This window comes from Buteo buteo, chromosome 24, assembly GCF_964188355.1.
Source record: "Buteo buteo chromosome 24, bButBut1.hap1.1, whole genome shotgun sequence".
In the NCBI taxonomy this organism is placed as follows: domain Eukaryota; kingdom Metazoa; phylum Chordata; class Aves; order Accipitriformes; family Accipitridae; genus Buteo; species Buteo buteo.
The window spans coordinates 4,479,971-4,503,881 of NC_134194.1; the positions used below are offsets into that span (position 1 = coordinate 4,479,971).

At 46.5% G+C, this 23,911-nt stretch overlaps 1 protein-coding gene across 1 annotated transcript; it reads left to right on the forward strand.

Annotated features, from left to right (window-relative positions):
* Window positions 1-263: 263 nt before the first annotated feature.
* Window positions 264-23,172, forward strand: TGFBI (transforming growth factor beta induced). The gene is made up of 17 exons (XM_075056514.1): window positions 264-422; window positions 4,953-5,051; window positions 11,858-11,922; window positions 12,811-12,968; window positions 14,035-14,199; window positions 14,687-14,833; window positions 15,535-15,676; window positions 16,276-16,488; window positions 16,638-16,775; window positions 17,012-17,157; window positions 17,324-17,460; window positions 17,983-18,113; window positions 20,029-20,153; window positions 21,118-21,220; window positions 21,418-21,497; window positions 21,886-21,910; window positions 22,078-23,172. Exons 1-17 carry the CDS (start codon window positions 307-309, stop codon window positions 22,131-22,133), a joined length of 2,046 nt encoding a protein of 681 aa, XP_074912615.1. The 5' UTR covers window positions 264-306; the 3' UTR covers window positions 22,134-23,172.
* The last annotated feature ends 739 nt before the right edge of the window (window positions 23,173-23,911 follow it).

The following is a 23,911-nucleotide window of genomic DNA, read 5'->3' on the forward strand; positions in this document are numbered from 1 at the left end:
AGAAAAAGAAGAAGAAAAACACAACTGTGGCTGAACCGCCGAGCTGGAAGGGAGCCTGGCGGGCGTCCCTGGCCCGTTTCCCCCCTCCCGCGGGAGGCTGCGGGGCACCGACGGCCGGACAGACGGCCGGACAGACGGCCGGACAGACGGCCGGCTGGCTGGGTGGGCGGACGGTTCCCTTCCCCTCCCCTCCGCTCCCCCCGCAGGGGCCGCGCCCGCCGCTCCCCGCCCCCCGGCTCCGCCGCCCCCATTTAACGGGGCTCCCGGAGCCGGTGCCGGTGCCGGTCCCGTCCGCCCTCCCCGGCCATGGAGCACCCGCCGCTGCCGCTGCTGCTGGCGCTGGCGCTGGGTCTCGCCGCCGCCGCCAAGTCCCCGTACCAGCAGGTCCTGCAGCACAGCCGGCTCCGCGGCCGGCAGCACGGGTAAGCCAGGCGGCTGTCCGCCCCCCCCGAACGTCGCTTTGGGGTTTTTGGGGGGTTTTTTCTTTGTTTTTCTACTTTTGCTCAAATCCCGGGGGGAGCGGCTCGGTCCTGCCCCCGGGGGAGGCTCCGGGTGGGTGCTTTCTTCCTGGGAGAATTACTGAGTTTTGCTTTCTTCCTCCAGTAACTTTTTTTTTTTTTTTCTTTCTTCTTCGGATAACTTCCTTTTCTTTCAGGATGCTTAACGTTGTAGATGTCCTTTTAGAGCCCTCAGTGATTCTTTAGCGGTCTGGCCCCATTAAGGAAAAACAGACACCCTCCCCAGATTTCAAACAGTTAAACATTTTGTGGAAAGGAAAAAGGGACCCCCACCCCCCCGATTTCAAACTGTTAAACATTTTGTGGAAAGGAAAAAGGGGGAAAACCCCCCCCAGATTTCCAACAGTTAAACATTTTGTGGAAAGGAAAAAGGGGGAAAAAAACCACCCAGATTTCAAACTGTTAAACATTTTGTGGAAAGGAAAAAGGGGGAAAAAAACCACCCAGATTTCAAACTGTTAAACATTTTGTGGAAAGGAAAAAGGGAAAAAAACCCACCCAGATTTCAAACAGTTAAACATTTTGTGGAAGGGATTCTCGTTTTCATGAATTTATAGCAAAAGAAGAAAACTGGTTCAGTGGCAGGGGAGCATCTCTGTGGAGTAAGCACCAACTTACTCTTTGACTGGAACCTCCAGTAAGTCTTGAAAGTTTTTTTGGCAGAAGTAATCACTTATTTACTCATAAACCTTCCCAGATAAGGGATATAAAAAAAAAAAATGCATGCAGACTTCTCTTGCTAGATGGACAATACATTATAGAGCGAGTACTTTGAGTCTTGATCGATAGGTAGAAAACTAACCCAATGTTAAGAGTTGTTCCTACTGTTTTTAAAATTTATTGGGAATTCAGAAGGGTGAAGGGATGACAGACCTTTCAGCTGGCTTCCGTCTCTCAGGGTGGTGACATTGATTGAACTGTAGCTTCCATTTAAATGCATTGCTGAAGGCAGGGTTGTGAAATGCTTTTGAAACAACCCAAGACTTAAATATTGCAATTTGATACATTATCTGGCAGGGATCCAGGTCAGTATTTACGAAAAGGGTATGCTGTTTATATGTGTAATCAGGTACAGAATCCAACAGACAAATTCTGAGCCGCTGTCTATTTGTAAAATCTCAATAATGAAAGAATTACAGTGATTTACATGCAAATACAGCGAGTCTTGTTCTTCATCTCTACATGATCTGAAACTAAGCAAATATCCAATTATGCTGATAACCCTGAGGCAGAAGTTTGCTCAGACTCGGTAAGTTAGTGCAGTCCTGGTATAAATCAGTGCACTCATCTCCACAGAGAGAAGCCCGTTACTCCCTGTACAATCAATAGAGGCACAGGGTTAAGATGTGATTGTGGTCCATGCTCGTGCCTGAGATCTTTGGAACATGCGAGGAATTAGTATGCCCGCGTTTCCAGATGAAGTGACGCTGAGATAAACCCGGGGTAGCTGACCACAGCACTTTGCTCACTGGCCCCTTTCTGATGGAGAAAGCAATTTATACCAAGCTAATTTTTAAACATGAACTGAATTTTGAACATTGATTAATGACATGCCAAAGAGATACAAAACCAGCCAAAAGGATCTTGGATGTGAGGTGTGTTGTTTTGCTTGCAGGAGGGAGCTCAGGAGGGATGTGCAACCAGGATTGCCACCCTTTCTGCTGCGAGCATCCCCCCGCCACCATCAATGCTCCTATTGAGCCGAGAGCAAGTTGGGTGGCAGAACTTGGCTCTGCAGCAAAACTTGTACATCTTAATTAACTTCTTTTTTTTTAAAAGTGAATCGGCTCAAGTCTGGGAGGGGAGCTGAGAAGTATATAAGGAATATTAACATTTGAAGGTGAAACCCTAGGAGCGCTCTCCCCAAGCCCACTCGGCTTAGTGGGCACGACGTGATGCTGGGGAGCTTCGTGGACATAGTCGTGGCAGGTAGCTGGGGCCGTACGGTAAGTCCTGCTCTTCGCTGTCCCTTCCCGAAGAGCAGCCCCTGCCCCAGCAGCTCCCAGCTGCTGCCTGCCAAGTGGAAGGCTTCAGCTGAAGGGGAACAATAGGCAGTTTTATCCTCGAGTCAGCGCGGCTGGCTGGGAACGGCATGGCAGAGGTGATGAACTCCAACGAGGAGAGGGGAGAGTGTTGACAAATTCATTTTAAGCCAGACCGGGCAAAGGACCAGAACACGCACCGCGGGGAGCCGCTACTACAGCCTGCCTGTGGGAATCATTGATAACATGGCCCTGGGGGGGGATTTTTCCACACGGAGGAAAAACTGGGAAGAAGTTTTCCCCGATAAGTCACGGAGGGAGCGGCAGCCCTGCGGAGCTGCGGTCCCAGGCAGGGAGGAGGGAGCGAGGCAGCGCCGGGTTTGACGCTGTCCTGACGGCGCAAGGGTTTTCTTGGCAGGCTCTTCCCCGGGGATACGGGGAAAATGATCAAACAAGTCCTTCAGTAGCCAGGCTTGTCAAGACGAATATTAGAGGGATTGTCCACTGCCGTCAGCCAGACGCTGAAATCGAGGCAAGGTTTGGAATTTCGATGTAATTGGAACCATATTTCGGCACAGCAGGGCCGGGGTAGCCGAGGTGGGCTGAGTCAGAGAGCACAGACGTCTCTCTAAGCGATGATTTGGCGTGGAAATTACTGAGCCTGGGCCAGTTTGCACCAGCTGAAAGTTTGGCTTTGCGATTTCTAACTTTTTTTTCAGTAGATTCTTTCTCCTTGTCACTTGCCTTATGTATAGAAAGGGAATTAAACGCTTTCACGCAGAAACAAACTACCATTACTGGATATGGCAGTAACGAGGAAAACGGTGAGCCTAATTCCCCCAGGTCCTACGGGCCCTCACTTTCCCCTCGGGGCAGGATGAAGGTGCCAAGGCTGCGCAGGGTCGGATCCTGCCTCCGCAGGGCCCTGCAGCAGCCCCATCAACAAAGGCTCATTGAAGGCAAGCCAAGCTCCCGCTGAGACTGGCGCTGGAGTTAGCCAACATATAGGAGACCCTCACATTAATTCATGCTAATGATGGGCAGGCTGGCCCGTTTTGGAGAGAGATGAATTTGGGACGCTGGTGAAAAGCAAGCACGGCCGCAGGAAGACTGGGTGACGGTCAGGGTGCAAACTCGGCTTTTGTTAATTTTGGTAGGCGAGCGGGCAGCATCTCGGTCAAACCCAGCAGGACACAGGCTGCTGTCTGTTTTCCTAAACAGATCAACAAGACCTTCACAACAGCATCTCCAGGCCCCATCCGGAGTTCCATTTGCTCAAATGAAAACTCTGCCTTGGACAGTGCGGAGCGCTTCTGATGGGCCGAAGTGGTGAATTATGTATTTTGCTTAATTATTTGTTTTCCCTCCATCTGCCTGGCAGCCAATACTGCCCATAATTTGGATGCCACTGCCGCAACCGGGGCATGGTGTTGAGACTCCAGTCTCATTTGGGCTGAGCATCCTCAGCTTGCTTGGGCGTTTGCTACACCTCTGGCTCAAGCCCAGAGGCAGTCGGTGGCCTCGCAACCCAGGTCCATAAATTATATCTCACGCACTGACCGCGTGTTGCCCACATCCGTGGCCAGGGCTGCTGGCCACAAACCACAGAGATGGTGAGCCAGGCTGAGCGGGGAAATGCTGTGCTGGCCAAACCAGCAGCGAGTAAAATCCCAGCTCTGGTCTGACCACATCTTTGCTCACAGTGATACCACTTCTTAGAAAGCTGAAAGGCTGCAGTCTGCCCTCAGTGGGGTTAATCACACGTGTAAGGCGAACCGTCTGCTTTTCTGGTTGAGAAGGAGCTCTCGGTACCTTATGGGCTGATAGAGCCACTCGCAGCCTGTGCTGTCATTCCTGGTGGGTTCACACTGGAACGGGCAGTCCCACCGCTCATTTTCCCCATCAGCGGCTCAGCATCCATGTCCAGAATCAGCTGAGTCTGTCATACAGCAAAAGTACCTGTTCTGGTTTTGGTGCAAGTCGGTCCACAGGCTGATAAATATCTGTCCTTCTTTGTCTTAAGCAATAAAATAATGGGTTTTTTTTGAAGGATTTGAATTATTGCATAACTTTATCAGGTTTTAGCTGGGATCCTAAATTGTAAGTAGCTGTTCGTGATGGAAATACTGACCAAATTATTATTTTTAACTTAATTCCTTTATTTTTTGGTGAGAGGGGGAACATGGAAAAAAGTCAAGATTTTGCACTCAGTGAAGAAAAAAGATACCCTGGCAGAGTGAAAAGAGATCTCTTTCACTGCTTCCTCCACTTCATGATAGTCATTATCCACTCAGATGGAGCAAATTGACTTGCAGCTCTCAAAGTTTCCTCCCTTTGCAACCCCAGCAGGGTTTTTTGGGCAACGTCAGGTGGGGTCTGGCTCCACGTTGGGGGTCAGCACCGTAAGGAGGGAGGCTTACCGCACCCTCTTCTGCTTTGTCGTTCCCTGTAGCCCCAACGTGTGTGCGGTGCAGAAGCTGATCGGCACGAACAGGAAATATTTCACCAACTGCAAGCAGTGGTACCAGAGGAAGATCTGTGGGAAGTCAACGTAAGTACCTGAGTGCCGGGCAGAGTCTCCCTGAAGACCCCCTTGTGGAGGTGGGTGCTGGGTGGGAGAAGCGGGTGGTGTGACAGACATGGGATGTCAGAGCCGGTGGTGTGGGCCTAATGTGTATATGTGTTGAGAATTGTTTTAGCCTTTTAGCTGCTAAGAAATACTTGTTTTTCTCAATTGGCAAGCATGATCCGAAAACACTTAGATGTTAAGAATGGCAAGTACGATGTAAATACAAACCCTGATGGTTTATTCTAATTGCATTTCTAGATATACTTACAGAGCTCTCAATGCTGTAATGAAGTGTGTACCAGATGTTTTCTAGTACTTAGCTGTGTCTTGCCCCATGCTAGGCTCAATGCTGCCCAGCTCAAAAAGAAAAAAAACAAAAAAGAGAAATAAAAGGCAATCCAGAGCTGATGGATATTGGAGAGAACGTAAAATTCATCTACACATGTTTGCTTTGGAAGGGAAAACAGAAATAAGGGAAAGAAGTGTCAGTTTTAGCCAACACTCTCTGATGACTCCACCAGGAAAGTTAATTAGACTTGCAGGCCAATTCCACGTCTAAAATTGCAAACAATAATATTCAAGTAGCTGTTGCATAAAGTATCTGTGTAAGCAGCCTCGGGACATTCTTTTGAAAGATGTAGTCAGCAGATAATTAAGGGTATGCATGCTTGACTATCTGCCAGGCTGTAGATCAGGAGCGGGGAATCTTTTTCCTTGGTGTAGGCCAAACTGGGCTTTCAGACACATTTGCTGGCCCACGCTTTAGCACGCGCTGCCATGTTACCCCATATCAGTGCAAAGGGGCTGGCTGTGGAGAGCAGAGCTGTGGGCCAGGTCTGGTCCTGGATCTGCAAGCTCAAGAAGAACAAAGAGCAGAAAATCCTCTCCTGCGTTTCTGATACGGCCCAATGTAAACTGTGATTAGATCTATAGGAACACGCTGTTCTTTACTGCAGAATAAATAACTTCTGTTTCTGTAGTCAACAGCAGGCTTTGAGATCCTGAACTGCGGTAAGCTATATGGGTTTTATTTTGGTTGCCTTCATTGGTTTAGCTGTGATGGCTGGCCATTGGGATTCATTTCACGTGTCTGGGGTTGGTATGGTGAGGAGGGAGGCAAAACAGGAGTTGTCACTGTGCACGGCTTTTGGCCTTTCATCATGCGACCCATGAATTCGTCTAAAAAAAGAAAATTCTGTACTTCAGGAGGATATATTGCAGGATGTGCCATGTAGTGAGCATGTATAGTGGTTTCCCTTATGTCCAATTGTCTTTACAGAAAAAAAAAAGGAAAAAAAATGGAGAGGCACTATTGTAAAAACAACCAACCAACCTCCCCTGTCCCCAGTCCCACAAAACCACCAAATCTGGGAAGACTTAATTTGGGTGATCAGAGTTCAGGCTCTCATCTTGGCCGAATGGTGGCTTTTTTGACGTAAAATGGACAACATTATGGCATGGCAATATGGTATCATCATTGCCTCTTCTGATAACAGAGTAGCTTAGTAGGTCTCCAAAGAAAACATGACTCAGCTGTGGATGTGGGATAGCTTTGCTGTTATAGTCACTGAAAGGCAAAGTGATCCAGCCACGGACTTCTTCAGCTCTGAAGCAAATGAGAAGCTAACCTCACGTAACCCAAGTGTGCAGCTGTGTTTGGCAGAGACAAACTCGTCCGCTTATCTCCAGAAAGAGGTGAAACAACTGGCATCTGGCAGTATTTCATGATTTCATTTGAGGAGACGGGGTGATCTCTTCTAACCTCATTTTCTCTGCTTTTACCCAAGTGTCTAATCCAATGATGCATCGCTGAGAGAAAAGCACACAGAGCATTAACCTGCTTGTTAACCTATGAGATAATGTTTCCATTATACACGGAATTTGCTCACTAATCTTTGCTTTGCATCATCTCCACAATGGGTGTTATTGTCTTCTTCTCTCTTCCTAGTAATTTTTGAGCCCGGGCCCTACTTTGCCCTTTAGCAGTGCTTGTGCAGAACAAAAGACACGTGCCTTGACTCACATTTTCCGGAGGACCCTGGGACAGCTCTGATTACAAACGTTTGCTGGTGATGGCTCCCACTGGACGTGGTGTTCCTGGCGTATGGAAGCAATCAGGAGTCATTTGGGCCGTAAAGGACACGACGCATTATGCTGCGGCAGTCAAATTCTTAAACCAGTGTCAGGGGCCTGATGCTGTGCTGTACTCAGTGCATCAGTCTGTAGGCACAGTTAATAGTGCTCAGCATGAACCCTCGGAACTGGTCCGTTGCGTGGGACTGACCTGGTCCCTGAGAGGTTTTGAGAATACCAGATACCTTTAAATCCCAGAAAGAGTCAGGATTTGGCATGTTCGTCAGCATAACTTGGTGGATCCAGCCTCTGCTTGGGATCCGTAGTCAGAAGTCCTCTCCCGACGCTGTGTGCTTGGTCCTTCCGTTGGCAGGGGGATCCACTCCATCAGCCGAGGGGTGGTGGTGGAGCTGGATAAGCATGGTGATTTCTCTCATCCTCCTAAAAGGTTTTTCCCCACCGGTGAGAAGAGCAGTCCTGCGATAGGAGACGCGCGACCCATCTCACCTACCTCACCTTTGACCTGGCTGTTATCCTCCTTCTTTGCTTAAAGGGTCAGTGGTGCCACAAGTTGGATGTGTGTTGCAGGTGTAAATACCTGGCTTTAGGAAGAAAGTTTTGACTGCTTTGGTTTCTTTTCTTCTCCTGCTCTGAGCACTCTTTCAAACAGGTAGTAGGGAGGGAGGTCAGTGAGAGACTAGGCACTGGAGCGAAGCAAAGCTGAGCTCCTGCGGAGCTGACTCAGAGCAGAGAAATTCAGCCCCGAGTGAGGAAAAGCTGAAAAGTTGCTGCGAGCCTGTAGCATAACTCACTCCTTCTTGGATGATCACATCCTGCATCGGGAGACGCAGAGCGGCTGGAGCAGCAAGGAAAGCCAGCTGGAGAAAAAACACGTGGATGTGCCTGGTCTTTTCGTCTTGCCTCCAGGTGCGTCGCCTTTCGGTCGCTGCTCCAGGCTCGTGGTCGTGCTGGGGTGCGGTGGGCCCCGTGCTGAGTTGCTCCATAGCTCTTACCAGAAACAAATAGGTCACGGCTGTAAGGCAGAGGCTTGACGGTGAGGTTTTGCAGGCTTGCTGCTTGAGCAGCATCTTCTGGTCCATGGGGTGCTGCTGGGGCTGGATGTGCACAGTGGAAGTTTCCACTCGTGCATCGGAAGAGGGCTCTTACCTCTATCTGCTTTTTTTTTTTGCTTTGTTTTTCTTCTCTTTGCTAAAGTATTGGCTCACACGGTTAGGGAGAAATTAGATAGAGGATTTATGTACATTTTCTATCATTGCTGATGAAGTGAGATAAGACAGTTGGCAAGAAGTCTGACACTGCTTTGATTTTAATGAGTACTGAAACAAGATTGTTGTGGTAATTAGGTAATTTTCCACTGTTGGTTATTCCAAAGCCAAAGAAATAGTTTACTTAGAGTATATTCTCATTGCTATGCCTGTGTTTTTCATATTTTTCTACCTCCCTTATGCACTGGACTCATTCTTCCAGAATTGGGGTTGCAACTGAATGTGTCCCCACACACCTTTTTGTCTTGAGAATGAAAAGAAAACTTCTTATATAAATTTGGGTTTTGATTATTTTTTGAGAAATAACTAGTGGCAGTAAGTTGCCCCTTAATACATTCATTTTTTTTTTTCCTTTTAAATTAACTTTCCTTTTCTTGTCTGATGTGCTTTCCTCAGTTTAGGAAAAAAAAATGACTCTCTGGCACTTATTTTACAAAAACAAAACATATGGGTTTTATTACAGGAAATTATTACAAATGGATCTTTATTCACTAATATATGCCTAAGCTTATTTTTATTACCTTGAAAAATGCACTTAAAATTTAATTTCAGATCTTAAGAATGCAACAGCAGTGAAACAATGACTAATAAAAGCCAGGGACCTTGCTTCTGCAGTCAGACGCAGATAGACATTTAAGAAATAGAGTGTTTCAAAACCAGAGGCTGAAAACCTATAGATTTGACTCAAAATTACTCAATGAGGAGGTCAGGAAATTGTGGTCAGAAGCGTTGCAGAGTGGATGACAAATGCTCTTTGTATGAGGGTATTGCTTATTTAACCCACATCGCTGGCATCCGTCGTGTCCCAGCGTAGTGGTCTGTAGCCGCTGAGCAGACACCAGAAATAGGGATGGACTTGGCTACTCCGAAGGCTTTTCTGCAGAACCCACCGTGCGGTGCGGTGGCCAGGAGGTGTTCAATATTTTCTCCCGTGAGCTGTTTGCCCCTGTTGGCGTAAGAGAAATACTCCTCCGCGGGCCCCAGGCTGCAGCTCGCACCCAACTGGAAGAGGAGATGTCAAGGGAGCAGCCTTCCTCTTTTATGGATGCGGAGGGGACCGTAGCATCAAGGTGCAGAGTCCTGCAAGTGAGCCTTCAGCCACGGCCGTGCTGCTTGTCCCTGAGGGCCGGAGGTGGCTGCAGGACCAGCTGGGAGAATGCCCTGTGCCCAGCCCCAAGAAACCCCTCGAACAGTGCCTTTGGGTGGGCTGGGTGGTCTTGTGCTTCCACCAAGTCCACCAGCCATGTGAAGGCAAGTGGCTGAAGCTGAAGTTGTTTTTTTTTTTACAATCCCAATTTCTGACTCCTTGTAGGTGCAAACACTTGGCTGAGCAGCTCTGCGTTCACCTGGCCCTTTGCAGAAGTTTTCTGGTACTCGACTCAAAATGCTGGCATGCAAAATACCTACCAGATGATGCTGGTAGGTCACCTTCAGCGGGCGAGTGACACCGGGGGCTTGAAGGAGCCCCTGCACGGCTGGAGCTGGCCCCATTACTGGCCTCGGTGCTTCTTGCCATTGGCTTCCCTTGTGGGGTGGTGCTGGAGATGCCCACAAACCCGCTGAAAAGCAGGCAGCGCGGTTCCGCCATCCCTTCCCAGTGCTCTCCCCTCCCGGCAGGCGCCTGGTGCCGGGGCAGCCCCGAGCCGGCGAGCGCCGCGCGCTGCAGGCTGTGTGCATCAGCGTCCTGCCCCTTCGTCGCAGCTCATTAATCTCCGATCGATCTATAAATAAGACTTTTAAGGCCTACATCAGCACTCAGGAATTATTTATGCTGAACTTTGGAATGATTTCTCTTTAATCAGCTCTTCGTCTTTGATTACAGGTCTGAACCAAGGGAACTGTCTAGACTGGATTTAGTTTCTAGGGTGAAAAAAAGAAAAATCGGAGGTAGGGGAGGGAAGCGGCGGGGCGAGAAAGTGTGTGTTTCTAATGAACGCAAGACAGGGGGGCTGGGGAAAGCGGAGCAGCAGGGTGTTAAGATCTCCAGTAGTCAAAGGAAGGGATTGCTTTAGGCAAACTCTTTCCCACATGGAATATATAATGTCTAGACAATCAGTCTGGGTTTGCTTTGTAATTCTCTTAGGAAACCATGACACAGAATTTATTTGCTTCTGTCACAGAAAAGCAGGTATTTGTTTCACTTACTGGCTCTTAATTACCCTGAAGAATTCCCTCTTAAACCCCAGGCATTTCCACTGTTTGTTAACAGTGTTAAAATGATGACAAATACCTGAAGCTTGAGGATTTTCCTTTCTCTTTGAGTGAGTGTGCTGAGGCTCGGCGATACAGCATCTGACTCGTCTCAAATCCAACCAGGAGCACAGAGGAAAGGCTCGTCTTTGGGAGGAACACCTATTCCCTCGCTGCCTTAGCCCATCGATCAGATGGCCTTGCTCCTTTCACACCAAGCATAAGAGCAATAGGTGAAAGAATCCCTTGTGAAAAATCAACGGGCAACTTCTGGATTGATTTTTTTTTTCCTTCCCCCCGCCCATCCCATTAATATCAAAACATGTTCCCTCAAATGGCCAGCTCTGAGAATCGGATGACTTTTATTTCCCCTTGAGCTGCGGACGATGGGCACAGCATTCAGGCAGCTCTTGCTTATTTAGGGTCTGCAAATCTGCAGGACAGGCCCTGAGTCCCCGGGCTGGGGTCTCTGGCCCCTTTGGTTTTACTGGGGGATAGTGGTTAATCAGAGCAGCAGTTTGCTGCCAGCCAGAAGGATACGCTGCACTGAGGGTGCTCGCACGGTCGTACCCGGTGTTAGCAAAGAAGGGTGTGCTGCGGTACAGCCCGGGGTGCCCGTGGATGCACGTGCCACCACCGGTGAAGTTTGTCCTTGCAGGGCTTATCCCAAGCCCTTCTGCCAGAGCATCCAAGACCAGGGGATGCTCCATCCCCTCCGGGTCTTGTCTTGTGGATTTTGCCATAGGTAAGCAAATCAATTCTGGTGGTGGACAAGAATGGGGTGAAATGAAGGGGAAATGCTTGGCTGGTTTGACAAAGCAGCCGTACTGGAGTTGCAGCGTGTTGCCCAAAGAGTGATCAGACGTGACAGTAGCAGTCAGCCGGGGAGATCCCCAAATCCCGCGGGAAATGCGCCCAAATGAACCAGCACTTGTGGTGTCTTGTATGGTTTATCTGTTGGGACCGTGGCATCGGTTTCCATCCACCGTTTGTACAAAGTCTCCTGGAAAGTGTGGTTTTGAAAAGAAATTGTGTCTGCTTTTGTTCGGTGGGGAAATTGGCAACATGCAGCCCTGAAGGAGATAAAAATTGTGGTTTGTCTTTTGTTCAAGCCTATATTTCTAATGAAGAGTCTGCTTAGAAACATCACCAAATATGGATGGACACAAAGCTATAGCAAATAGAGAAGAAGCAGTGAGACGCCATCAGTTAATCTGCTGTATCCATCTCTTATTCCAGAGTAATCAGTTATGAGTGCTGTCCTGGATATGAAAAAGTTCCTGGAGAAAAAGGCTGCCCAGCTGGTAAAAATATGTTTGACATTTTTTAGACTTCTTAAAATTGTACAGCTGCCTAGTAAAGGGAAATGTTATAAAATTACTCAAAGTGGATTTGATTTTTGCAATTTGTGCACAATATTGCCATGAACAACTAAAAAAATGGACTCAGCAGAGCACCAGCGGAGTGCCAGATCAGCTCCAAAGCATGCAAAATGTTCCAGACAACTTAAAACCTTGGATATAATTAAACTTAATCAAGCATGGGAGAGCCATAGGGAACTACTTATTCCAACAAGTAATATAGCTGTATTGGAAATGCAATACAAAGGAATGATAGAGTAGCAGACAGCTCTGCCAATCTCTGCTCATTTTTATTTTGGCAAGCACGAGGTTAGCAAAATTGCATTTAGGAGAAAATACAGTTCAGCCACTGGTGGGGATTGGGAGGGAATTAACCGGGTTTATTGAAGAAAGACATATTCTGCTTTTGCTTTCTGAATGCTTCCTTCCACAAAAGTTTGATGCCACCCTGTTAATCCTGTGGGCTGGTGCAGATGGGTCAGCAGAGACCAAGAGCAGCGGTGAGCTGCCAGCTCCGAGCACCAAAAGCCTGAGTGCAAACAAGGATTGGGTGAAAGCAACAAATATCTTTTCTTGTCTCAATTCAGATCCATGGAAATCCAGAGTAACTCCATTTAAACCTGCAGAGATGCAGTAGATCCTGGATTACGTTGCTGTAATTGAGGCTGGAGCTGTCAGGCTATGATTATTTATTATCTAATTAACGAACAGCTACGAGTTTCCTGACATGCTTCATTTCCCCAAGCGTTCTCAGCAGCAGCTCTCCTTTAATTCAGTGCAGTGCGGGAAGGATGAATGATGTGTTGGGAACATAACCTTCTCTTCTTTCAGCGCTGCCACTTTCAAACATCTATGAAACCCTGGGAGTTGTTGGCTCTGCCACCACGCAGCTCTACTCCGACCGGTCTAACCTAAGGCCAGAAATCGAAGGACCTGGAAGTTTTACAATTTTTGCCCCAAGTAATGAGGCCTGGGCATCCTTGCCTGCTGTAAGATATAATTCCTCTTCTTTCTCCTCTTCCTTTGGATTTCTTTAGTGGAGATCCAGCTCTTCTGGCAGAATAGGCACAGTCCTGATACAGGAAGGACTGAATTTCCAAGATGGGAATCACTGTACTGGTCCATCAGCTCCAGAGCTTTGTTTCTGAAAGAGCCCAACACTAGAGAGATGCGGATGCTCTCCTGCAGGTGGATGTAGAAATCACCTCATTCAGTTTTCCCTGCCCCTTACCACTAGAGATTGCGTTAAGACCCACAGCAAGAGACTTTCCATCCCTTTCGGTTTTTCTTGTCGACCATTACTTTACTGCTCTGGTTATTCTCAGTAAGTTTTACAAGTGGCCAGTCCCAACTGGAGCCTCGGTAAACCTTCAGCCTTCCTGCATCAGTGTGTTCCTATGCTCAGTTACATATAGATTTCCTTTACATTGGTTTTGATTTTCTCACTCTGTGTCCTGTGGCATTTCCGCTCCTGAAATTGTCACTGCTGTCCTGCTGGTGCTCCCATCCTCATGGAGCATCTCTGTGAAGAGGGGAGAGTCCCGCCAGTACAAGTCCTATCCAGTTACATCCCACATTTAAATCACTTGTCCATAAATATGTAAGAACAACTATTGGGGCAGGGAGGAGGCATCTTTTTGGCCATCCCCACTATGAAGCCTCTACCCCAAACGTGCACCAGCAGAGCCCCTTGCAGGGATGATGCTGTTGGGGAAGGTCTCTTGATGTATTTGTCCTTGGCCCTGAGTGATGCCTTTTGTTGCCTTACTGCTCGTTTCGATTCAGTGATCCCACACTGGAGCTTGCTGCCATCGTCCCTTCGTCTGCCAAGGACGGGGGTGCCAGAGCTGCTAGCTGCTGTTGTAAGGCAAGAGCTAAAGATTTATGAAAGTTAGAGCTCTTAATTTGCACAGATGGCTTAAGGCTGAATACATCACTTAATACACACATACACACGCTTTGGAAGCACCTTGGATGCAGCCAGACCTCCTGGCTCTCGCTAACAACCGGCTTAATTGCACTCAGCACTGAAAAATTAATTTTTCTGATTTTCAGGAAACTCTGGATTCCTTAGTCAGTAATGTTAACATTGAGCTGCTCAATGCCCTTCGCTACCACATGGTGAACAAACGGGTCCTCACGGACGATCTGAAACATGGAACAACACTGAACTCAATGTACCAGGACCTGCCTATCCAGATTCACCACTATCCCAATGGGGTAAGAGATTTGTATTAAACCTACCCACAGCGGGCTTGGTTTTCTGCTGCCTCGCACCTCCTACACTGTCCTTGGACCTCCAGGACTCTGTAATGCTTAGGTTGACAACTATTGATTTAGGATACGTATTTAGAAGGAGCTTGAAAAGAATATTTCTAAGCAGATAGTTTCATCGATGCTGTTGCAGAGAAGTTGCCCACATTGCTCTATGCTTGCCTAAGTATTGGTTCTTGCGTGTTTTCTTAGTCCTGATGATGCAGGGTAGACAAAACCACTGATTATTTTCCAAGTTCTTTAAACACGGAATGTTTCAAACATTCTTGATAGAGCATTCTCATTCTTTGGGTGTTTTTTTAGGAAACCGCTTTTCTGTTCCTGCTGATTCAATATTACAGCACTCGCTGCGTTTGAAATAGAAAACCGGCAGAGGCTGCTTCGCCTTCTTGTTTTAGTGCCCGTAACGCCCCGTGGCTCTTTCCCTCTGCAGATTGTGACTGTGAACTGTGCCAGGCTATTGAAAGCTGACCACCACGCCACCAACGGAGTGGTTCATGTCATCGACAAAGTCATCGCCACCACTACGAACAGCATTCAGCACATCATTGAGACTGAGGAAAGCCTGGAAACTCTTCGGGTGAGTCCAACCCACGTGTGCTCCAGGGCTCCTTAAAGGTGTTCAGTCATCCCACGCCCAGTGAATTGTCTTGAAGAGCTTGCCAGTGCCGAGGTGCTGTGACTCTAAAGCTGCTGATAAAATCCTTTTACCGATATAGCTTATTTTGCTTTAGGAAGAGAAGTGTTTGATATCAGCACAAGTAGGGTTTTACGAGAATAATTGTCACGCTGCTCTTGCTGTCGGTAAAGAGACGTAGACTGAGTTTGTCTCCTCGCTCTTCTGTGGGAGTCTTAGCCTTAGGAGATATTAACTGTTCAGATTTGATGAGTACCAATTTATTTGCCTTGGTATTTGCCAAGTTAAAGAATAACTTAAAAAGCACAGGGGATTTGCAGTTAGCCAGCTGTGGGTTCTGATCTGAATTATTCACTGGAACTACTGTGGCCCTTTCCAGGCATATCAGGGTATTCAAACTAGCTCTCAGTCTTGCCAAAAAAGGGCTCTTGTACTCAAATTTCTGGAGCACAAGAGAACCATCGGGCCGGGTCAAATTTATAAAGGGACCAAAGGGCTGAAAGAAGCTATTCAGGATTTTTTGTAAGTCCTCTGAAATTATAAAAGCCTTAATAAATCTGGCCCTTAGTGTGTGCCTGGACAAAGTTGCTGACCTTTGTATTCTGGCTGGATGTGTTTTACCCTCTCTCCTCATTTCTCTGAAGGCTGCTGTGGCTGCTTCTGACCTCAACAGCTTGCTGGAAAGCGAAGGCCAGTACACGCTCTTGGCTCCAACCAACGAAGCCTTTGAGAAGATCCCACGAGAAACACTGAACAGGATCCTGGGGGATCCAGAAGCCCTGAGGGGTAAGTGCTTGTTTACTGAGCCCATTGAGAGACTGAAGGATATTTTTCAGTTCATCTAAATTCCTTCTCGAGGACGTCTGAATGGCTCCTTGATACACTCTGACAACAGCTGCAGTAAACAGATTTGACAGACTCCAGCTTTTTAAACTGGACAGCCCAGACTTCTTTGGATGTAGATATGGTAGACGTGTAGACATGGCAGAGACAGCGGTATCCAGATATGGAGGAGGGAGCTGAAGCAGTCCCTTTTCCGAGTTTTCCTTTATCACTCCTGTATGTGATGGTGATTTCTATCAGTCCAGCAAGATGCAAGAAAACTAATATCTAATCAAGGTAACTTCCCCTGACAAATGAGCCAAATAACCACTCGAAACCTTTTGAAGTTGGCAAAGGTGTATGAAAATAACTCTTTTTAGGCACTTCATTTCACAGGCTGCTGAATTAAAATCAGCACGGTTTAAAATGACCACGCATCTTTTCGAGTGGAGCTCCATACAGTACAGTACAGGAGGCCCTTGCTAGTGACCAGGATCCCTAAAAGCTGAAATAATTTCATAGCTGATTTTTACAGCTCACTAAGACGCTTGCCTCTCTTACAGACCTGCTGAACCACCACATCCTGAAGTCAGCCATGTGCGCCGAGGCCATCATCGCTGGCCTGACGATGGAGACTCTGGAAGGAACCACCCTGGACGTGGGCTGCAGTGGGGAAGAGCTGACCCTCAACGGAAAGCCCATCATTGCCAACAAGGATGTCCTGGCAACCAACGGCGTTGTACATTTTGTTAATGAGCTGCTGATCCCAGACTCAGGTACTGGTGCCTCTCTGCGTCTTTCTTTCTGTTGCCTTTCTTTTGTCTGTTTTGCCAAGGAAATACTGGATTTAGAGGGTGTAGGTATTTTGTGGTGATGGGTGGATTGCCCTTAATGCAAGGTTACTATGTGTTGCTTTTCTTTTCAGCTAAGACTCTGTTTGAGTTGGCACAAGAATCTGAAGTTTCCAAGTCTATGGACTTTTTCAGACAAGCTGGTCTCAGTTCTCATCTAACTGGCAGTGAGCGAGTGACCCTTCTTGCCCCAGTGAATGATGTCTTCAAAGGTAAACTGGGGAGTAAATCCCTTTCTTCCATCAGTTTGGGCCACAGATCTCCTTCAAACAGTCTTCAGCCAAGTTTCAGTGCACAAGTGTCCTCCGTCAAATGCCTCAGCTATAGGCAGTGGCATCTAGCTTTACAATTAAAAACCGGAGTGGGTAACACTCTGTATTTGGACTCTTTAGCATCTCAGTGGTCATTTTAAGTGAATCACTGGTTCTTTCCATACTTTTTGCTGCAGATGGACTCCCCGTGGTTGACAGCAACATGAAAAACTTGCTTCTGAACCACATTATTAGAGACCAGCTCTCCTCTAAATATCTTTACCATGGACAGAAACTACAGACTCTGGGTGACAAGGAGCTGAGAGTTTTCGTGTACCGCAATGTAAGTTCTTGCAGTGTGCAGTGCTCTATATGGCTGAATGATGCTCGATGTCTGTAATCTTATGGCTATCATGTAAAAAGTGTAATTGAATGTTGTGGAAAGTATAAAAATCTCTTTTTTGAAGCACATGCTAATAAAGTCTTTTTTTCTGCAATTTTGTTTGCAGAACCTTTGCATTGAAAATGCCTGCATTGCTGCCCATGACAAGAGAGGAAGGTTTGGGACCCTGTTTAGCGTGGACAAAATGTTGACTCCACCGTCTGGCTCAGTGATGGATGTTCTCAAGGCAGACCATCGCTTCAGGTGACCTTTCTGCTCTTCCTAAGTGCTAGTTAGGAGCAGAAGAGCTGCCAAAGGAGTTTCTATTTATTATGGGTTGTAGTCATGACTATATATAATTTTTTTAACATAGAAAGAGCATCCAAAACCATGGTCTCATCCCTAAATTATAGGGAGTGAGACTTCAAAAAACCCTTCAATGAATTGTGAGCCAAGAGTGTGTGGTCCCCCTTACCACAGTAAGAAGCTGGCTCTGAAGCCATCTCTGCCCAGCAGAGCCGCTGCGGCCAGACCTCTCTGTCTCCTCACTACTATTTGGTACCCAAGGAGTCAGCATTCCCAGATTGCTTTCCCATTTCTCAGATGTTCTGGTTGGACCTCACAAGCTCATTTCCTACCTAATCAACTCTTTGGTTAACTGATTTGCTGGACCCCAGCAGGATTTTGCAATTGTAACTCCACAGCTGTCTTTTGAATGCAACATGCAGCTGCTCAAAGGCCAGCAGTAGTTTATAATGAAGCATTTTATGCATGTTTGTTTTGCAGTACATTGGTAGCTGCAATCCAGTCTGCAGGTCTAACGGAGAACTTGAACAGGCCGGGTACCTTCACAGTGTTTGCTCCGACAAACGAAGCTTTCCGAGCCATGCCCCAAGGGGAACTGAACAAACTAATGGGTGAGCATTTTTAGAGCATTTAGATGAACAGCTGGTGTGTGTTATCGGTATACTACAGGAAGGAATGGCTAAGTTTCTCTGACATATCTCATTCCTTGACCCTGTCTGTTGGAAGCACAAGCTTCCTACACAACTGATTTGGATTAAGTCCTATCCAGCAGAAAGCTGAGGATGCAGAGTGTGGCACTGAACTCTCACACAAAGCGTGGGCATGGGTTTATACTCTCCCTGTGCTTGGAAGACTTGTTTGTAGTGTGTGCTACAAACTTACTATGACTTTAATTTGGCTGTGCTGGCTGGTGTAAGCAAGATAACTCCAAGGTGTTTCTAGAGAAACCAATGAGGTCTCTGCCTTTCTCAGGGATGAAAGAAATGAGAATGTGGCTGTCAATCACATAGGATCAGGGTGTCTAAAGTATGTTCTGCAAATAGAAAACATGGTCCACATTCAGCCTCAAGTTACACTGTATGAAATTTAAGAAGCAAAAGGATGGAGCTGTTGCTCCATCTATGTGTACATGAACAAAGCAGGAAGTCCAGCCTGATTCTGAGAAGACAACAAATATTCCAGTCTAGCACAGACGGAGACCAATATCCTGAAAAGCACAGGCGTGCAGGCTGGGTGTGGAAAAAAGCATGGGAATGTTTAATAACGCTCTTCTGGATAAGCAGCACGATCTTTTATTTTGTTCATGTCGAAAACCGGCTGTGGTTGGAAACAATGTCAGGTATTTGAGTGTAATGTCTTCTCGTCATTAAAGTCCAACCAAACATTGACATCATAATTTGGGAAGCATCTGCCCATGGTAGCTGGTTAGCCTTTTAAGTGCAGGGATGAGGAACTGGTAATATCAGACTGCACATCCAGTCTAGTGCTTAATATATAAATATTTCAGAACTGTTTTGCAGCTTTTGTAAACGGCTGCAGGAATGAAGTATCCCAGATGTGGACACTTCAGATGTTGTTCTTTTTTTCACGCAAATATTTAGCTTATGCTTCTGATGAAGTGGTGAATCATGCTGGTGAGGACATGCAGTGTGAACTGTGGCTACCCTAGAAAAACTGTAATGGAAAAAAAAGCTCACAGTGTATTCAGACACAAGCATTGAAAGAAAAAGTCCCCCTTGCTGAAGGAGCTGCTCTGGCTTTGTAGGTGGAGGCCATCTTTTGCACTAGCAGTTCCCCATCGGTTCTCTGTGGGTTGTGGCAGTGACACTGCATCCTCTAAAGGAGAAGATGGAGAGAGGCTGCTGGCCCGTGCTGCGCATGTCACTGCCTCTTCTGGAAAATAGATGGTGAAGGGGAAGCTTCTTACCTTCCTAAAATCTGTTTCAAAGCATGGCTAGATGAGTAGACTCAGTGGGGTGGGGATCAGGCCAGCAATCTGTGAGCCATTAGTGACATTTCTCCTGCAGTTTTCCACTTCCCACCCAGGAATCCTGCAGTTTCAGCCGTGAAGATTATTGCCAAGTGACACTGGCGTTGGTGAAAGTTTTGACATTTGCAAATATCGGAGCGCTCTGTCTGCTTCCTTATTTCACATAGGTCTCCCCCTCCCCACCAGACTTCCTTGGGAAGTGAAAGCAGCAACAGAAGCAGGCTCATGCTGTGCACAGTGAGAGAATGAGGGACTGAAAAACCAAGAGATAGGGATTTATTGGTATGTACCAAGGTGGGACACCGGGAGAGTGTCCTTCTGGACTTGCTGGGACCCTGACCAGCCTGGGCAGGAATGGCCTCAATGTCCTAACCAGCTCCAACCAAGTTCCTTCTGCTGGGTCTTCTCAATTTTACATTGTTTCCTTGCACTTTCAGGAAATTCTGGTATCTTCCATGTAATTTCATTCCAACGCATGAAATATGGGAAGCAAGCGCTGCTGCTGTTTTGCAAATGTAAATGTTATCTTCCCCCAGGGAATGCCAAGGAGCTTGCCAACATCCTCAAGTTCCACGTGGCTGATGAGATCCTGGTGAGCGGCGCAGTCAGTGCCCTGGTGAGGCTGAAGTCCATGCAGGGAGATAAACTGGAAGTCAGCACGGTGAGTCACCTGGGATGTGGTTTCGTGGTCATCAGGGCTGTGGGCTGTGTCTAGCTGTCCGTGTCGAGGACCAAAGTGTGTCTTCGCTCATTTGGATGGTGTGGGAACCTCTTCTAAATGTGCCCACAGACCCACCAAACAGTGTTTCCTGGGCTGTAGCGGAGGGACTGTTGCCATGTGTTCAATTCAACAAGCTGGCAGTCTTGAAATGTGGTTTGCTTCAGCTTTCTCCCCACACCAATTGTAAACTAATTCCAGGAGCTGTTATAAATTTAACCCTGAGTCATGGGAGAAAAAGCATAAATAAATTAAATTAATAGCTTGTTCAGCTAACACATCTTTTTTAGTGTAACGAAAATGATCTCTGCATGGGCTCCCTTAACACAGCAGGATTTATTTAGATGTATAATTTCATTTAAAAAATTCTGCACTACATTAAGAAAATGTAGGATCCTCTACTGACGACAAAAATATACTTCAGAAAATGAATAACTCAAGACCCACTCTGTGCATAAGGACAAAAAGGCAGGACAAAAATGGAAAGGCCAGTGTTTCCAAGGGCATTGAGATGGCCAACTTGTGTGCTAGACTCTTCCCGTGCCCAGTCCTGACCTGCCCTCTCCTGATGCCATCTCCACAGCCATCCCTCTTGGCACGAGCAGCGGCGCCCGCTGCCTCCAACGAGCTGGTGGATGTGCTCTGCTGCCGCGGGACGGCGTTCCCAGCCAGCACAGCGAGAAAGTCCGTGCTCCAAAGCCTGCCAGCCCCTCCAGGACAAACTGCTCCGGCTATAATTTGTTTTTATGTTCTCCTTAATTGGCAAGAGGGATGAAAACACCTACAGCCATCCAGTAAATGAATGAATGAATGCAGAGTGAGGGCTTTTTAAATAAAATTAGAAACCACTGATGACAAAAGTTTCTCATTTCCTACTTTTTAAAAAATTTTTTCTTTTCCTGAACAGAAAAACAACGTAATACACGTCAATAAGGAGCCTGTTGCTGAAAGCGATATCATGGCCACGAATGGCGTGATTTATGCCGTGAACTCTGTCTTACAGCCGCAGGGTAGGTCTGTGGTTAGAAATACCTAGAGCCACACCATTACAGCAGAGCTGCTTTGGGAGGGAGTGGTGACACATGGCAATTGCTTCAGTTTATTGAGGAGGATTAGTCTGTTATGGGATTTTCTACACAAAGTAATGGAAGGAAGCAGCCTGTGTGCTTTGAAGAGTGTTTCAATGCTATCTATGTCCCACCCTTAGCTTCAAGGCCGCAAGAAAGAGGTGATGAGCCTGCAGATCCTGCATTAGAAATCTTCAAACAGGCATCTGCGTTATCCAAGGTAAAAGACAAAAAAATCTCTCGCTGTAGAACTACTGAAATTATATTTTGGTAATAATGACTGGAAGAAAATGTCACATTCAGATTTTTACTTCCAAAGAGAGTGAGTGTATGTGTTTCATGGAATGACCAATCCTCTCTTATTACATGATTTAATTGTATAAGAAGTAATAGATTTTGCAACATGAAGCCTACAGTTTGCAGCGCACTGTGAATGTACCCTTGGCACGGTACGATATATGTCAACCTCCAATAACGTATATGGTACTGAGGAGTCATTCATCCATAGTTTTTGGAGACTAGGATAAATATATTGGCATGCAAACTGTTCTTATAGCTGTTGGAGATTTGTTGCATTTATGCAAACCTTATATTTTCTTTCCATGCAGGTTTCTCAGAGAAATCCTCGACTAGGTAAATAACTTCTCTAGCTCGTTTCTAATTTCTGTTGTATGTCCCTGTCCCTTAAGGAGACGTTTATTCTGTTGTCTTGCTGCAAGCAAGATGTAGCATAACTGGGAGGGGAAGGGACAGGGAGATGCTGTGTATCTGTCCCACCCAACTCGGTCTTCTCCTTGCAGCACCCGTCTACTCCCGGTTACTAGCAAGGATGAAGGAGAACTCGGGCGGATTCTGAGCTGCATCGTGAGCAACCACAGTCAGCGCCTCCATCCCATCCGCTCCGGCTGACAGCTAAAGAGAAGGACAGAATTGTTTTTAAAAACCAAATATCACCCTTAAATTTATTTTTGCTTCCAATGAAATGGATAGGAAAAAGGAAAAGCCATAGATATATGTATATATTTTAATATCATTTTTATTTGGTTTTGACCTTAAAGTTCCCACACTGAGGATAGGTTTTGGGTTTGTTTTGTTTTGTTTTTTACAAAGTAGTCACTAATTTGCGATTTTTAACATAGCCAGTTTTGGGCTTGATACGTATGTACCAGGGCAGGTGCTGTATTCCGCTCTGGTTCAGGAGCTCAGAGAGATGCTTAGAGCTCGCCTTGGTGCTGTCTCACTGGGGGAGACTGAAAAGGGCTGAATTAAAACCTCTTTTCCAGGCTCCCAGTGGTACCTACTGGCACTGCAAACTCCAGGCTCCCAAAGCAGGGAGCCAGGTATGATCTCACTGAAACCCCCCTCAAAACCAGTGCAAGAATTGGGAAATTTTGGCCAGAAAGACTTGGCAGGAATTGGATATGTTCAGCTTTCTGAGCAAATACATCACCCAGGGCCAACTGTATGGCTGGATGAACAGCGATTACTCTGGAGGAAGTAAATTTGTTGAATTAATTAACTATCATCCAAGCAATTGTTTGTCCTTCCTTTTTTTTTTAAACAAGCATGTGCTTCCTTCTTCCCCTGTGTTTTAAAATTCTTCCATGAAATTCTGAATTGAAGGCTTTTAACAAAAGCCTCTCTATTGACATTGAAGAAACTGCATAATTATAAGCTATGGTTTGTTTTTTTTTTTTTTTTATTGGGTTTTGTTTATGCCTTTGGGTTTTAACTGTGCTGCGTTTTGTTCATGAGATTGAAATGAGAGTTCTCCCTGGCTGAAGCCTTCCAGTAAATGATTCATTTTTAATAATGGTTGGTTTTTTTAATAAAAATTAAAAATAAAATCAAAAATATAAATACGACAAGTGATGATAATGCTTGTTTGGGTTTTTGTTTGGTTTGAATTGCCTGATGGCACAGTTTAACCACCTGAGCACTGGGATGGAGGGAGGTCAGATTTGGCCGGATCAGTATTAAGAGGTCTAATAGTTACTCTAGTGGAATGGCAAAGCGTTTCTCCTCTCTGAGCCTGGCCTGTCATAATTTTTCGGCGGTGCTTTCATGAGCAGTCGCTGTCAGGCACTTCAGGGAGCACAGGGCAGCCACGCGCATCCTTCCAGCTGGATGCTCAGCCACCTTCGCTGACAGCTGGAGCTCAGCGCTCCATGCCATGATGCTGACAGCACTTATTCACCCCATCAGGGCTTTATACTCACTCCCTGGGCAGTTATTACCTTGGTGGCACACAGAATTATGAGGCAAAAAAAAAAAAGAAAAAGTGTCTCAAGTGCAGAATACAAAAACCCCCAGTTGTTTTGTTTGCTCTGGCTGAGAAATATGCTGGTAGTTTTTCTTCTGTTGAAAGCCCAAATTGAAATCCCGTCTGCTCTGAGCCATCTGCATAACAGAAATGTGCGAAAAATAATCAAGCTCTTCTTTTATTTCCATTCCCCAACCTCCCATCTCATCTTTTTATTTTTCTGGCATGATGCAGACCTGTTATTTAAGGCTGGAGTGGTGATGGGGAGCCCTTTGAGCCACCTATTCCCAGCAGCCCAAGGAAGAGGAGTCGTATCAGGGGACTGGCTCCTGTGGGGGGCTCAGATTTTTGTAATTAGAATAATTAATTAG